The sequence below is a fragment of the Salvelinus alpinus genome, chromosome 2 (assembly GCF_045679555.1).
Source record: "Salvelinus alpinus chromosome 2, SLU_Salpinus.1, whole genome shotgun sequence".
Classification (NCBI taxonomy): Eukaryota; Metazoa; Chordata; class Actinopteri; order Salmoniformes; family Salmonidae; genus Salvelinus; species Salvelinus alpinus.
Window position 1 is genome coordinate 117,093,949 of NC_092087.1, and position 14,503 is coordinate 117,108,451.

A 14,503-nucleotide genomic window follows, 5' to 3' on the forward strand; every position below is an offset into this window, starting at 1 on the left:
CATATAATATGAACTGTAGGTCTATAACCTCTCATATAATATGAACAGTAGGTCTATAACCTCTCATATAATATGAACTGTAGGTCTATAACCTCTCATATAATATGAACTGTCTATAACCTCTCATATAATATGAACTGTAGGTCTATAACCTCTCATATAATATTACCTGTAGGTTATAACCTCTCATATAATATGAACTGTAGGTCTATAACCTCTCATATAGTATGAACTGTCTATAACCTCTCATATAATATGAACTGTAGGTTATAACCTCTCATATAATATGAACTGTAGGTCTATAACCTCTCATATAATATGAACTGTAGGTCTATAACCTCTCATATAATATGAACTGTAGGTCTATAACCTCTCATATAATATGAACTGTAGGTCTATAACCTCTCATATAATATGAACTGTAGGTCTATAACCTCTCATATAATATGAACTGTAGGTCTATAACCTCTCATATAATATGAACTGTAGGTTATAACCTCTCATATAATATTAACTGTAGGTCTATAACCTCTCATATAATATGAACTGTGGGTCTATAACCTCTCATATAATATGAACTGTAGGTCTATAACCTCTCATATAATATGAACTGTAGGTTTAACCTCTCATATAATATGAACTGTAGGTTATAACCTCTCATATAATATGAACTGTAGGTCTATAACCTCTCATATAATATGAACTGTAGGTTTAACCTCTCATATAATATGAACTGTAGGTTATAACCTCTCATATAATATGAACTGTAGTTCTATAACCTCTCATATAATATGAACTGTAGGTCTATAACCTCTCATATAATATGAACTGTAGGTCTATAACCTCTCATATAATATGAACTGTAGGTCTATAACCTCTCATATAATATGAACTGTAGGTCTATAACCTCTCATATAATATGAACTGTAGGTCTATAACCTCTCATATAATATGAACTGTGGGTCTATAACCTCTCATGTAATATGAACTGTAGGTTATAACCTCTCATATAATATGAACTGTGGGTCTATAACCTCTCATGTAATATGAACTGTAGGTTATAACCTCTCATATAATATGAACTGTAGGTCTATAACCTCTCATATAATATGAACTGTAGGTCTATAACCTCTCATATAATATGAACTGTAGGTTATAACCTCTCATATAATATGAACTGTAGGTCTATAACCTCTCATATAATATGAACTGTAGGTCTATAACCTCTCATATAATATGAACTGTAGGTCTATAACCTCTCATATAATATGAACTGTAGGTCTATAACCTCTCATATAATATGAACTGTAGGTTATAACCTCTCATATAATATGAACTGTGGGTCTATAACCTCTCATGTAATATGAACTGTAGGTTATAACCTCTCATATAATATGAACTGTAGGTCTATAACCTCTCATATAATATGAACTGTAGGTCTATAACCTCTCATATAATATGAACTGTAGGTTATAACCTCTCATATAATATGAACTGTAGGTCTATAACCTCTCATATAATATGAACTGTAGGTCTATAACCTCTCATATAATATGAACTGTAGGTCTATAACCTCTCATATAATATGAACTGTAGGTCTATAACCTCTCATATAATATGAACTGTAGGTCTATAACCTCTCATATAATATGAACTGTAGGTCTATAACCTCTCATATAATATGAACTGTAAGTTATAACCTCTCATATAATATGAACTGTAGTTCTATAACCTCTCATATAATATGAACTGTAGGTCTATAACCTCTCATATAATATGAACTGTAGGTCTATAACCTCTCATATAATATGAACTGTAGGTTATAACCTCTCATATAATATGAACTGTACGTCTATAACCTCTCATATAATATGAACTGTCTATAACCTCTCATATAATATGAACTGTAGGTCTATAACCTCTCATATAATATGAACTGTAGGTTATAACCTCTCATATAATATGAACTGTAGGTCTTTAACCTCTCATATAATATGAACAGTAGGTCTATAACCTCTCATATAATATGAACTGTAGGTTATAACCTCTCATATAATATGAACTGTCTATAACCTCTCATATAATATGAACTGTAGGTCTATAACCTCTCATATAATATGAACTGTAGGTCTATAACCTCTCATATAATATGAACTGTAGGTCTTTAACCTCTCATATAATATGAACAGTAGGTCTATAACCTCTCATATAATATGAACTGTAGGTCTATAACCTCTCATATAATATGAACTGTCTATAACCTCTCATATAATATGAACTGTAGGTCTATAACCTCTCATATAATATGAACTGTAGGTCTATAACCTCTCATATAATATGAACTGTAGGTCTATAACCTCTCATATAATATGAACTGTAGGTTATAACCTCTCATATAGTATGAACTGTAGGTTATAACCTCTCATATAATATGAACTGTAGGTCTATAACCTCTCATATAATATGAACTGTAGGTCTATAACCTCTCATATAATATGAACTGTAGGTCTATAACCTCTCATATAGTATGAACAGTCTATAACCTCTCATATAATATGAACTGTAGGTCTATAACCTCTCATATAATATGAACTGTAGGTCTATAACCTCTCATATAATATGAACAGTAGGTCTATAACCTCTCATATAATATGAACTGTAGGTCTATAACCTCTCATATAATATGAACTGTAGGTCTATAACCTCTCATATAATATGAACTGTAGGTTATAACCTCTCATATAATATGAACTGTAGGTTATAACCTCTCATATAATATGAACTGTAGGTTATAACCTCTCATATAATATGAACTGTAGGTCTATAACCTCTCATATAATATGAACTGTAGGTCTATAACCTCTCATATAATATGAACTGTAGGTCTATAACCTCTCATATAATATGAACTGTCTATAACCTCTCATATAATATGAACTGTAGGTCTATAACCTCTCATATAATATGAACTGTAGGTCTATAACCTCTCATATAATATGAACTGTCTATAACCTCTCATATAATATGAACTGTAGGTTATAACCTCTCATATAATATGAACTGTAGGTCTATAACCTCTCATATAATAGGAACTGTAGGTCTATAACCTCTCATATAATATGAACTGTAGGTCTATAACCTCTCATATAATATGAACTGTAGGTCTATAACCTCTCATATAATATGAACTGTCTATAACCTGTCATATAATATGAACTGTAGGTCTATAACCTCTCATATAATATGAACTGTAGGTCTATAACCTCTCATATAATATGAACTGTAGGTTATAACCTCTCATATAATATGAACTGTAGGTTATAACCTCTCATATAATATGAACTGTAGGTTTATAACCTCTCATATAATATGAACAGTAGGTCTATAACCTCTCATATAATATGAACTGAAGGTTATAACCTCTCATATAATATGAACTGTAGGTCTATAACATCTCATATAATATGAACTGAAGGTCTATAACCTCTCATATAATATGAACTGTAGGTCTATAACCTCTCATATAATATGAACTGTATGTCTATAACCTCTCATATAATATGAACTGTAGGTCTATAACCTCTCATATAGCCTCATATAATATGAACTGTAGGTCTATAACCTCTCATATAATATGAACTGTAGGTTATAACCTCTCATATAATATGAACTGTAGGTCTATAACCTCTCATATAATATGAACTGTAGGTCTATAACCTCTCATATAATATGAACTGTCTATAACCTCTCATATAATATGAACTGTCTATAACCTCTCATATAATATGAACTGTCTATAACCTCTCATATAATATGAACTGTAGGTTATAACCTCTCATATAATATGAACTGTAGGTTATAACCTCTCATATAATATGAACTGTAGGTCTATAACCTCTCATATAATATGAACTGTAGGTCTATAACCTCTCATATAATATGAACTGTAGGTCTATAACCTCTCATATAATATGAACTGTAGGTCTATAACCTCTCATATAATATGAACTGTAGGTCTATAACCTCTCATATAATATGAACTGTAGGTTATAACCTCTCATATAATATGAACTGTAGGTCTATAACCTCTCATATAATATGAACTGTAGGTCTATAACCTCTCATATAATATGAACTGTAGGTTATAACCTCTCATATAATATGAACTGTAGGTTATAACCTCTCATATAATATGAACAGTAGGTCTATAACCTCTCATATAATATGAACTGTAGGTCTATAACCTCTCATATAATATGAACTGTAGGTCTATAACCTCTCATATAATATGAACTGTCTATAACCTCTCATATAATATGAACTGTAGGTTATAACCTCTCATATAATATGAACTCCTGCAGAGTTAATCATTTTTTACAGCAACATTTGGACTTGAGGAAAAATATGAGTTCTTTATTCATTTATTTTCTGATAATACAGAGACATAATCTCCTTGTGAATGTGTGCGGTCTAAATGTAATATATCTTTCTCTTTTCTAACCAGTTGTCGGGTTTCTGGACGCGCGCAGGCCGAAGCTCCTTGACAGGGTTACCAATGCGACGCCCATAGCAGAGGCCCTGACGTCCATGATCCAAGAACAGGATTATCGTGATATCTCTGCTGCTGTAACCCCCGTGGAGAAGATGAGGCTTCTGTTTACGGCCGTAGATTCAGGCGGGGAAGAGGTGAAATCAGCTTTTTACAAGAGTCTGATGAGAGAAGAACCTGATCTAGTCCTAGACATACTGAAAGAAGAACCTGATCGAGTCATAAACCTTCTGGGAGAAGAACTGGGTAAGAAAAACTCTCTGTTGGATTCATATCACTGGGGGAAAAAATCTTGTTTTATGTTGTCATAGTTTTCAAATTCAATTCAACGTTTCTACAAACTACCGTCTTTACTGATTGAGCAGCTAAAACCAGGTTTGAGCCGATGTGAGGTAAATTCATTGCCAATTTTTCAATGTGTCAATCCAAGGTGTTATTAATTTAGAGAGGAAACAGACTTAGTTGGAGATCTTGGTATTTTCTAACTGACTCTGGTCTTTAAGGTCTTTATTCACTGTGTCAATCCAAGGTGTTATTAATTTAGAGAGGAAACAGATTTAGTTGGAGATCTTGGTATTTTCTAACTGACTCTGGTCTTTAAGGTCTTTATTCACTGTGTCAATCCAAGGTGTTATTAATTTAGAGAGGAAACAGATTTAGTTGGAGATCTTGGTATTTTCTAACTGACTCTGGTCTTTAAGGTCTTTATTCACTGTGTCAATCCAAGGTGTTATTAATTTAGAGAGGAAACAGATTTAGTTGGAGATCTTGTTATTTTCTAACTGACTCTGGTCTTTAAGGTCTTTATTCACTGTGTCAATCCAAGGTGTTATTAATTTAGAGAGGAAACAGATTTAGTTGGAGATCTTGTTATTTTCTAACTGACTCTGGTCTTTTAGGTATATATCCAAATACAGATGATGTTGATGTTGATCACTCTGGTAAGTATCTGCCTTACTGCCTGCCTGTCTGTCTGTCTGCCTGTCTGCCTGTCTGTCTCTGCCTGCCTGCCTGTCTGTCTGTCTGTCTGTCTGTCTGTCCCACATTCCTGTAACATACAGTCACATATCACCAACTCTCCAAGATAGGAAAAAATTACCCATTGATGTCACCCACCTCTAGAAATATGTTGTTTTTCCACACAGAATGATTTCAATGATTATATTTAAGACCTCAGGCTTTATGAGTCTAATGTGTAATTACTGGTCAGGTTATTAATGTTGTTGTCCTCAGGGAGAGAAGACCTCAGGCTTTATGAGTCTAATGTGTAATTACTGGTCAGGTTATTAATGTTGTTGTCCTCAGGGAGAGAAGACCTCAGGCTTTATGAGTCTAATGTGTAATTACTGGTCAGGTTATTAATGTTGTTGTCCTCAGGGAGAGAAGACCTCAGGCTTTATGAGTCTAATGTGTAATTACTGGTCAGGTTATTAATGTTGTTGTCCTCAGGGAGAGAAGACCTCAGGCTTTATGAGTCTAATGTGTAATTACTGGTCAGGTTATTAATGTTGTTGTCCTCAGGGAGAGAAGACCTCAGGATTTATGAGTCTAATGTGTAATTACTGGTCAGGTTATTAATGTTGTTGTCCTCAGGGAGAGAAGACCTCAGGATTTATGAGTCTAATGTGTAATTACTGGTCAGGTTATTAATGTTGTTGTCCTCAGGGACAGAAGACCTCGGGCTTTATGAGTCGAATGTGTAATTACTGGTCAGGTTATTAATGTTGTTGTCCTCAGGGAGAGAAGACCTCAGGCTTTATGAGTCTAATGTGTAATTACTGGTCAGGTTATTAATGTAGTTGTCCTCAGGGACAGAAGACCTCAGGCTTTATGAGTCGAATGTGTAATTACTGGTCAGGTTATTAATGTTGTTGTCCTCAGGGAGAGAAGACCTCAGGCTTTATGAGTCTAATGTGTAATTACTGGTCAGGTTATTAATGTAGTTGTCCTCAGGGACAGAAGACCTCAGGCTTTATGAGTCTAATGTATTATTCCTGGTCAGGTTATTAATGTACAGTGGGGAGAACAAGTATTTGATACACTGCCGATTTTGCAGGTTTTCCTACTTACAAAGCATGTAGAGGTCTGTCATTTTTATCATAGGTACACTTCAACTGTGAGAGATGGAATCTAAAACAAAAATCCAGAAAATCACATTGTATGATTTTTAAGTAATTCATTTGCATTTTATTGCATGACATAAGTATTTGATACATCAGAAAAGCAGAACTTAATATTTGGTACAGAAACCTTTGTTTGCAATTACAGAGATCATACGTTTCCTGTAGTTCTTGACCAGGTTTGCACACACTGCAGCAGGAATTTTGGCCCACTCCTCCATACAGACCTTCTCCAGATCCTTCAGGTTTCGGGGCTGTCGCTGGGCAATACGGACTTTCAGCTCCCTCCAAAGATTTTCTATTGGGTTCAGGTCTGGAGACTGGCTAGGCCACTCCAGGACCTTGAGATGCTTCTTACGGAGCCACTCCTTAGTTGCCCTGGCTGTGTGTTTCGGGTCGTTGTCATGCTGGAAGACCCAGCCACGACCCATCATCAATGCTCTTACTGAGGGAAGGAGGTTGTTGGCTAAGATCTCGCAATACATGGCCCCATCCATCCTCCCCTCAATACGGTGCAGTCGTCCTGTCCCCTTTGCAGAAAAGCATCCCCAAAGAATGATGTTTCCACCTCCATGCTTCACGGTTGGGATGGTGTTCTTGGGGTTGTACTCATCCTTCTTCTTCCTCCAAACACGGCGAGTGGAGTTTAGACCAAAAAGCTCTATTTTTGAATCATCAGACCACATGACCTTCTCCCATTCCTCCTCTGGATCATCCAGATGGTCATTGGCAAACTTCAGACGGGCCTGGACATGCGCCTGCTTGAGCAGGGGGACCTTGTGTGCGCTGCAGGATTTTAATCCATGACGGCGTAGTGTGTTACTAATGGTTTTCTTTGAGACTGTGGTCCCAGCTCTCTTCAGGTCATTGACCAGGTCCTGCCGTGTAGTTCTGGGCTGATCCCTCACCTTCCTCATGATCATTGATGCCCCACGAGGTGAGATCTTGCATGGAGCCCCAGACCGAGGGTGATTGACCATCATCTTGAACTTCTTCTATTTTCTTCTATTTTCTAATAATTGCGCCAACAGTTGTTGCCTTCTCACCAAGCTGCTTGCCTATTGTCCTGTAGCCCATCCCAGCCTTGTGCAGGTCTACAATTTTATCCTTGATGTCCTTACACAGCTCTCTGGTCTTGGCCATTGTGGAGAGGTTGGAGTCTGTTTGATTGAGTGTGTGGACAGGTGTCTTTTATACAGGTAACGAGTTCAAACAGGTGCAGTTAATACAGGTAATGAGTGGAGAACAGGAGGGCTTCTTAAAGAAAAACTAACAGGTCTGTGAGAGCCGGAATTCTTACTGGTTGGTAGGTGATCAAATACTTATGTCATGCAATAAAATGCAAATGAATTACTTAAAAATCATACAATGTGATTTTCTGGATTTTTGTTTTAGATTCCGTCTCTCACAGTTGAAGTGTACCTATGATAAAAATTACAGACCTCTACATGCTTTGTAAGTAGGAAAACCTGCAAAATCGGCAGTGTATCAAATACTTGTTCTCCCCACTGTAGTTGTCCTCAGGGAGAGAAGACCTCAGGCTTTATGAGTCTAATGAGTAATTCCTGGTCAGGTTATTAATGTAGTTGTCCTCAGGGAGAGAAGACCTCAGGCTTTATGAGTCTAATGAGTAATTCCTGGTCAGGTTATTAATGTAGTTGTCCTCAGGGAGAGAAGACCTCAGGCTTTATGAGTCTAATGTGTAATTACTGGTCAGGTTATTAATGTAGTTGTCCTCAGGGAGAGAAGACCTCAGGCTTTATGAGTCTAATGTGTAATTACTGGTCAGGTTATTAATGTTGTTGTCCTCAGGGAGAGAAGACCTCAGGCTTTATGAGTCTAATGAGTAATTCCTGGTCAGGTTATTCTGTGTGAATGTTGTTGCTTCCTTCTGAATCCTCCTTTCTTTATTTCAACAGATGAGTCTGGGAGTAACAGAGTTGAAATGATGGAGATGCAACCTTTACTGGGTCCTGGATCAGCGATGGAGAGAGGAGGAAGACAGGCTGTTGATGCTCTAGAAGATCAGGAGAGAGGAGGAAGACAGGCTGTTGATGCTCTAGAAGATCAGGAGAGAGGAGGAAGACAGGCTGTTGATGCTCTAGAAGATCAGGAGAGAGGAGGAAGACAGGCTGTTGATGCTCTAGAAGATCAGGAGAGAGGAGGAAGACAGGCTGTTGATGCTCTAGAAGATCAGGAGAGAGGGGGAAGACAGACTGTAGATGCTCTAGAAGATCAGGAGAGAGGAGGAAGACAGGCTGTTGATGCTCTAGAAGATCAGGAGAGAGGAGGAAGACAGGCTGTTGATGCTCTAGAAGATCAGGAGAGAGGAGGAAGACAGGCTGTTGATGCTCTAGAAGATCAGGAGAGAGGGGGAAGACAGGCTGTTGATGCTCTAGAAGATCAGGAGAGAGGAGGAAGTCAGGCTGTTGATGCTCTAGAAGATCAGGAGAGAGGAGGAAGTCAGGCTGTTGATGCTCTAGAAGATCAGGAGAGAGGAGGAAGACAGGCTGTTGATGCTCTAGAAGATCAGGAGAGAGGGGGAAGACAGGCTGTTGATGCTCTAGAAGATCAGGAGAGAGGAGGAAGACAGGCTGTCGATGCTCTAGAAGATCAGGAGAGAGGAGGAAGACAGGCTGTCGATGCTCTAGAAGATCAGGAGAGAGGAGGAAGACAGGCTGTCGATGCTCTAGAAGATCAGGAGAGAGGGGGAAGACAGGCTGTTGATGCTCTAGAAGATCAGGAGAGAGGAGGAAGACAGGCTGTCGATGCTCTAGAAGATCAGGAGAGAGAGGAGGAAGACAGGCTGTTTATGTTCTAGAAGATCAGGAGAGAGAGGAGGAAGACAGGCTGTTGATGCTCTAGAAGATCAGGAGAGAGGAGGAAGACTGGCTGTTGATGCTCTAGAAGATCAGGAGAGAGGAGGAAGACAGGCTGTTGATGCTCTAGAAGATCAGGAGAGAGGAGGAAGACAGGCTGTTGATGCTCTAGAAGATCAGGAGAGAGGAGGAAGACAGGCTGTTGATGCTCTAGAAGATCAGGAGAGAGGAGGAAGACAGGCTGTTGATGCTCTAGAAGATCAGGAGAGAGGAGGAAGACAGGCTGTTGATGCTCTAGAAGATCAGGAGAGAGGAGGAAGACAGGCTGTCGATGCTCTAGAAGATCAGGAGAGAGGGGAAGACAGGCTGTCGATGCTCTAGAAGATCAGGAGAGAGGAGGAAGACAGGCTGTTTATGTTCTAGAAGATCAGGAGAGAGAGGAGGAAGACAGGCTGTTGATGCTCTAGAAGATCAGGAGAGAGGAGGAAGACAGGCTGTTGATGCTCTAGAAGATCAGGAGAGAGGAGGAAGACAGGCTGTTGATGCTCTAGAAGATCAGGAGAGAGGAGGAAGACAGGCTGTTGATGCTCTAGAAGATCAGGAGAGAGGAGGAAGACAGGCTGTTGATGCTCTAGAAGATCAGGAGAGAGGAGGAAGACAGGCTGTTGATGCTCTAGAAGATCAGGCGAGAGGAGGAAGACAGGCTGTTGAAGCCACCTAAGACAGCACTGGGTTGGTTAGGACTTTCTGGTTAAATAAAGTTTATTTTGAAAAGAGATGAGAGAGAGACGTGTGTTAGGGTCTCTCTCTCTGTCTGTCTCTCTCTCTCTCTGTCTCTCTCTCTCTCTCTCTCTCTCTCTCTCTCTGTCTCTCTCTCTCTCTCTCTCTCTCTCTCTCTCTCTCTCTGTCTCTCTCTCTCTCTCTGTTTCTCTCTCAAGCGGGATGGAGTTTTTTTATCTTTTTTTATTTTTATTAATCATCTTTATTTAAATTTGGACGGTACAGCGGGGAATGTAGAGATGGAGACAGCTAGTAGGGGCGTAGACAGAGGGTGGTTCGAGATGGGACTCAAACCCCTCGTCTCCATCAAGTGGTCTGCAGTCTAGACATTAGACTGTTACACTAGACTGCAGCACATTGTGGATGGGTTTAAAGACCAGCTCATGTTACAGCTTGCTGCCCTTGGAAAACGTATGATCAGGCACTGACCTGTAGTATAATTTAATTAGCAATAAGGCCTAAGGTGGTGTGGTATCTAGGTAATACAGCCTGGAAACAGCCTGGATACAGCCCTTAGTACAGCCTGGATACAGCCCTTAGTACAGCCTGGATACAGCCCTTAGTACAGCCTGGATACAGCCCTTAATACAGCCTGGATACAGCCCTTAGTACAGCCCTTAATACAGCCTGGATACAGCCCTTAGTACAGCCTGGATACAGCCCTTAGTACAGCCCTTAATACAGCCTGGATACAGCCCTTAGTACAGCCTGGATACAGCCCTTAGTACAGCCCTTAATACAGCCCTTAATACAGCCTGGATACAGCCCTTAGTACAGCCCTTAGTACAGCCCTTAATACAGCCTGGATACAGCCCTTAATACAGCCTGGATACAGCCCTTAATACAGCCTGGATACAGCCCTTAGTACAGCCTGGATACAGCCCTTAATACAGCCTGGATACAGCCCTTAGTACAGCCCTTAATACAGCCTGGATACAGCCTGGATACAGCCCTTAGTACAGCCCTTAATACAGCCCTTAATACAGCCCTTAGTACAGCCTGGATACAGCCCTTAGTACAGCCTGCATACAGCCTGGATACAGCCCTTAGTACAGCCCTTAATACAGCCCTTAATACAGCCCTTAATACAGCCCTTAGTACAGCCCTTAATACAGCCCTTAATACAGCCCTTAATACAGCCTGCATACAGCCTGGATACAGCCCTTAATACAGCCTGGATACAGCCCTTAGTACAGCCCTTAATACAGCCCTTAGTACAGCCTGGATACAGCCTGGATACAGCCCTTAGTACAGCCCTTAATACAGCCCTTAATACAGCCCTTAGTACAGCCTGCATACAGCCTGGATACAGCCCTTAGTACAGCCCTTAATACAGCCCTTAATACAGCCCTTAGTACAGCCTGCATACAGCCTGGATACAGCCCTTAGTACAGCCTGCATACAGCCTGGATACAGCCCTTAGTACAGCCCTTAATACAGCCCTTAATACAGCCCTTAGTACAGCCTGGATACAGCCCTTAATACAGCCCTTAGTACAGCCCTTAATACAGCCCTTAATACAGCCATTAGTACAGCCTGCATACAGCCTGGATACAGCCCTTAGTACAGCCCTTAGTACAGCCTGGGTACAGCCCTTAATACAGCCCTTAGTACAGCCTGGGTACAGCCTGGGTACAGCCCTTAATACAGCCTGGGTACAGCCTGGATACAGCCTGGGTACAGCCTGGGTACAGCCTGGGTACAGCCCTTAATACAGAGAGAGGACAGAACAAGCTACCTCACTGGGTCCCCTGTTAGAAGGAACAAGCTACCCCACTGGGTCCCCTGTTAGAAGGAACAAGCTACCCCACTGGGTCCCCTGTTAGAAGGAACAAGCTACCCCACTGGGTCCCCTGTTAGAAGGAACAAGCTACCCCACTGGGTCCCCTGTTAGAAGGAACAAGCTACCCCACTGGGTCCCCTGTTAGAAGGAACAAGCTACCCCACTGGGTCCCCTGTTAGAAGGAACAAGCTACCCCACTGGGTCCCCTGTTAGAAGGAACAAGCTACCCCACTGTGTAACCTGTTAGAAGGAACAAGCTACCCCACTGTGTAACCTGTTAGAAGGAACAAGCTACCCCACTGGGTCCCCTGTTAGAAGGAACAAGCTACCCCACTGGGTCCCCTGTTAGAAGGAACAAGCTACCCCACTGGGTCCCCTGTTAGAAGGAACAAGCTACCCCACTGGGTCCCCTGTTAGAAGGAACAAGCTACCCCACTGTGTAACCTGTTAGAAGGAACAAGCTACCCCACTGGGTCCCCTTATAGAAGGAACAAGCTACCCCACTTTGTCCCCTGTTAGAAGGAACAAGCTACCCCACTGGGTCCCCTGTTAGAAGGAACAAGCTACCCCACTGGGTCCCCTGTTAGAAGGAACAAGCTACCCCACTGGGTCCCCTGTTAGAAGGAACAAGCTACCCCACTGGGTCCCCTGTTAGAAGGAACAAGCTACCCCACTGGGTCCCCTGTTAGAAGGAACAAGCTACCCCACTGGGTCCCCTGTTAGAAGGAACAAGCTACCCCACTGGGTCCCCTTCTAGAAGGAACAAGCTACCCCACTTTGTCCCCTGTTAGAAGGAACAAGCTACCCCACTGGGTCCCCTGTTAGAAGGAACAAGCTACCCCACTGGGTCCCCTGTTAGAAGGAACAAGCTACCCCACTGGGTCCCCTTATAGAAGGAACAAGCTACCCCACTGGGTAACCTGTTAGAAGGAACAAGCTACCCCACTGGGTCCCCTGTTAGAAGGAACAAGCTACCTTGGACCATGTTACTGGACTGTGTTTGTATTATGGATGTTTTTAGTCTTGTTGTTAATGAATACACTTGAATAAAAATGCTGTACATCAGGATAAAGACTTCTCCTGAATAACTGTATTGGACAATATCACCACTAAATCCCTGTAGAAGACAGTAGACAATATCACCACTAAATCCCTGTAGAAGACAGTAGACAATATCACCACTAAATCCCTGTAGAAGACAGTAGACAATATCACCACTAAATCCCTGTAGAAGACAGTAGTCAATATCACCACTAAATCCCTGTAGAAGACAGTAGACAATATCACCACTAAATCCCTGTAGAAGACAGTAGACAATATCACCACTAAATCCCTGTAGAAGACAGTAGACAATATCACCACTAAATCCCTGTAGAAGACAGTAGTCAATATCACCACTAAATCCCTGTAGAAGACAGTAGACAATATCACCACTAAATCCCTATAGAAGACAGTAGACAATATCACCACTAAATCCCTATAGAAGACAGTAGTCAATATCACCACTAAATCCCTGTAGAAGACAGTAGTCAATATCACCACTAAATCCCTGTAGAAGACAGTAGTCAATATCACCACTAAATCCCTGTAGAAGACAGTAGTCAATATCACCACTAAATCCCTGTAGAAGACAGTAGACAATATCACCACTAAATCTCTATAGAAGACAGTAGTCAATATCACCACTAAATCACTATAGAAGACAGTAGTCAATATCACCACTAAATCCCTGTAGAAGACAGTAGTCAATATCACCACTAAATCCCTGTAGAAGACAGTAGACAATATCACCACTAAATCTCTATAGAAGACAGTAGTCAATATCACCACTAAATCACTATATAAGACAGTAGTCAATATCACCACTAAATCCCTGTAGAAGACAGTAGTCAATATCACCACTAAATCCCTGTAGAAGACAGTAGTCAATATCACCACTAAATCCCTGTAGAAGACAGTAGACAATATCACCACTAAATCACTATAGAAGACAGTAGTCAATATCACCACTAAATCCCTGTAGAAGACAGTAGACAATATCACCACTAAATCACTATAGAAGACAGTAGACAATATCACCACTAAATCCCTGTAGAAGACAGTAGTCAATATCACCACTAAATCCCTGTAGAAGACAGTAGTCAATATCACCACTAAATCCCTGTAGAAGACAGTAGTCAATATCACCACTAGATCCCTGTAGAAGACAGTAGTCAATATCACCACTAAATCCCTGTAGAAGACAGTAGTCAATATCACCACTAAATCCCTGTAGAAGACAGTAGTCAATATCACCACTAAATCCCTGTAGAAGACAGTAGTCAATATCACCACTAAATCCCTGTAGAAGACAGTAGTCAATATCACCACTAGATCCCTGTAGAAGACAGTAGTCAATATCACCACTAAATCCCTGTAGAAGACAGTAGTCAATATTACCACTAAATCCCTG

At 40.5% G+C, this 14,503-nt stretch overlaps 1 protein-coding gene across 1 annotated transcript in view; it reads left to right on the top strand.

Annotated features, from left to right (window-relative positions):
- LOC139542301 (butyrophilin subfamily 3 member A2-like) overlaps positions 1-12,876 on the top strand; it is a 53,021-nt gene extending 40,145 nt beyond the window's left edge. The window contains exons 7-10 of the mRNA XM_071347558.1: positions 4,505-4,795; positions 5,449-5,490; positions 8,589-8,790; positions 12,843-12,876. Coding sequence (XP_071203659.1) covers positions 4,505-4,795; positions 5,449-5,490; positions 8,589-8,790; positions 12,843-12,876 — 569 coding nt within the window. The remainder of the gene's footprint in view (positions 1-4,504; positions 4,796-5,448; positions 5,491-8,588; positions 8,791-12,842) is intronic.
- Positions 12,877-14,503: the final 1,627 nt, after the last annotated feature.